The 2,891-nt window shown below is 45.5% G+C and overlaps 1 protein-coding gene across 1 annotated transcript; it reads right to left on the bottom strand.

The window, feature by feature from the left end:
* Window positions 1-1,822: 1,822 nt before the first annotated feature.
* Window positions 1,823-2,221, bottom strand: LOC136150062 (keratin, high-sulfur matrix protein, IIIA3). The gene has a single exon (XM_065910819.1). The coding sequence runs from the start codon at window positions 2,219-2,221 to the stop codon at window positions 1,823-1,825; it is 399 nt and encodes a 132-aa protein (XP_065766891.1).
* Window positions 2,222-2,891: the final 670 nt, after the last annotated feature.

Here is a 2,891-nt window from a genome sequence, read left to right as displayed (position 1 = left end):
ATTTCCATACAAATTGTGAAATTATTTGTTCTAGTTCTGTGAAAAATACCGTTGGTAACTTGATAGGGATTGCATTGAATCTATAGATTGCTTTGGGTAGAATAGCCATTTTGATAATATTGATTCTTCCAATCCATGAGCACGGTATGTTTCTCCATCTGTTTGTGTCCTCTTTGATTTCTTTCATCAGTGTTTTATAGTTTTCTATGTATAGGTCTTTTGTTTCTTTAGGTAGATATACTCCTAAGTATTTTATTCTTTTTGTTGCGTGTAACTATATGGCTGATTCATGTCAATGTATGACAAAACCCACTGAAATGTTGTAAAGTGATTGGCCTCCAACTAATAAAATAATATTTAAAAAATAAAAAAATAAAAAAAATAAAAACACTTCCCTGAGAGCCGTTGGGGAGTTCAGGTCTTTTGAGCCCAAGCTGCCCATTCTCCTTGCTTGGTTCCATGTTGGCTGCCTTGCAATCAACTCTGTGCTCTTCTTCACCACGATGCAGTGTCAAAAGATTTGTTTTACTGTGCATGAGTGAGCAGATCCAAATTTGGTTTGGTAACAGTAGGGGTGCTTCCTATGTGCCAGGCACTTTATATACATTAAGTTGCTTAACTTACCCAGAAATCTACATTGATAAATATTAATTTTCTCATTTTGTAGATAGGGAAACCTGGAGGTCAGAAAAATTAAGTTAAACTGATGAATTTTTGCTTTAAGTAAATATATAGCTTTTAGAATTCTCTTCATAAAGACAATTCCCTTCTAATATATTTTGATTAAATAAATAGAAATTGACTACCACCTATATCCTAAACATTGACCTCAGTAATGGGAACCAGGCAAATTATGGCCCCTTCATTGGAGGTAGAGAAATAGATAATCTCAATACTATTCCTTGTGAAGAGGGAAGGAAGTATAGGATGTTATTGGCACAACTGAGGGGCACCTAACCTAGCTTGTGGGTGTGTGCATGTGCGCTCATGCATGTTATACATGTATGTTTGTGTGATGGAGGGCTTAGGACAGAACAATTGGAGAGGACTGAGCTGAACCTTGGAAATGAGTCAGAGTTAGGTAGGTGGAGAGGGTGGAGGGAAGGGGTAGATGAAAGGATGTTCCAGATTAAATGAGGAACATGACAAAAGCAAAGACATGGAACTTCTTGACTTGTGCCAGTTACTGTGAGAAGTTCAGAGTTGTTTAAAGTGAAATATAGTTGGGGAGTGTTGAGACGTGAACCTGGAGATGTGGGCAAAGGACAAGCCACGGAGGACCTAGTGTGCCCAGATTTCCTATGCAGGTGGGCAGTCTGAGGACCAGTCTCACAGTCCTGTACCACCGGTTAAGACTCATATGTGGATCCCTAGTACCTCTTCTTTCCCTCTCCTGTCTCCTTCATCCTCTCCACCTGTCTTCCTTTTCATTGTTTGTTCATCTATGTACACTAATAAACATGCACTAATGAATGAATCAGGTAGCAGGGGGATTACAGGAAAAAATTACTTTATTGAAAAATAAGCAGGCAAACACATTACAAAAGATGGTGAGGAGAGTTTGAGCAGCCTCTGGAATTCAGAATGGGTTTGCAACACCCACTCTGGGGACTTTTAAAGATGGATTTAGCATCCATAGTGACTTCTGCTGACGGACACACCTGGAAATTTGATTGGACATCTGCTTATATATCCAGATGGTAAGATATAAAAATGACTATTGTCGCCTTAGGAAAAAAAATGTCTATTTTTCTCTCAACGTGATTAAAATGCAGAGTGGACGCTTAGGCTCCAGGATGTTGCTTTATGGGAAAGTGGGGTCTCAGCAGCAGGGGGAGGTCCTGCAGGTGCGGCAGGTGGTGCGGCAGGGGGCGGGCCGGCAGCAGGGGGGCCGGCAGCACGGGGACTGCACAGAGACGGGCTGGCAGCTCGTGGTGGCCCAGCAGCAGGGGCGGCAGACCACGGCCTGGCAGGACGTGGGGCAGCAGGTGATGGGGCGGCAGCAGCCCTCTTGCAGGCTGCAGGGGTCGCAGCAGACTGGGCGGCGGCAGGGCTCGCAGATGGGGCGCGTGCAGCGGGGCACGCAGGTCACGGGCCGGCTCACGGTGGTCTGGCAGGACACGGGGCGGCAGCAGCAGGGGTCGCGGCAGAAACAGGGCTGGAGGCAGCCTCCGCCACAGCTCAGGGAGGAGACGATGGGGCCGCAGCAGGAGCCGGTCATGGTGGTGTGCGGGGCTGAGTGGGGTTGAGGAGGTGAGAGGAGTTGAGTGTTCTCAGGTGTGAGTGTCTTCCCCCTGCTCGGGGCCCTTTATATACCCTAGTCAGGAGCTGATGATCCCCAAAGACTCATGCCATTCCTTGTTAATATTCTAGCCAATTAAGTGAGGATTTAGCATTGACTAATACCAGTTTGGGTAACCCTCTACCCCTATATCCACACACACACCCCACAGATATTTTCTTATTTTCTTGTTTTGTTTATATTCACCAAATCTAGCCACATGATTTGAAGCTAATGAAATTTCCTTTGAAATATTCTAATCCATATGAAAAAGAATGTGTTTCCCAAATTATACTAGTATCTAATTACTTTACCCTCTGGCCCTGTAGTTAGCATTTTATTTCTGGACTTCAAAGACTCCCATAATTGCCACCCAAACAGCGACCTGGTATTTACAACCGTGCACATGAAGGTAACAGGCTCGTAGTAGCACTGCGGTGCAGCCAGTTGGCCCCTGTTTCCCAGGTGTCTCCTTCCATGACTCACCGAAGGGCAGGTTTGTGGTTTTCCATGTGGGGAAGGACCACATGGCGCCAGGATGGCTGCCACATGGTTTAATCACTCCTCCCCAAGAGGGCCTGGGTGGTCCTGCCTTGGTTGTTGGTGCCTT

Source organism: Muntiacus reevesi, chromosome 18 (genome assembly GCF_963930625.1).
Source record: "Muntiacus reevesi chromosome 18, mMunRee1.1, whole genome shotgun sequence".
Taxonomy (NCBI): domain Eukaryota; kingdom Metazoa; phylum Chordata; class Mammalia; order Artiodactyla; family Cervidae; genus Muntiacus; species Muntiacus reevesi.
This window is presented reverse-complemented; position numbering and strand designations above follow the sequence as displayed.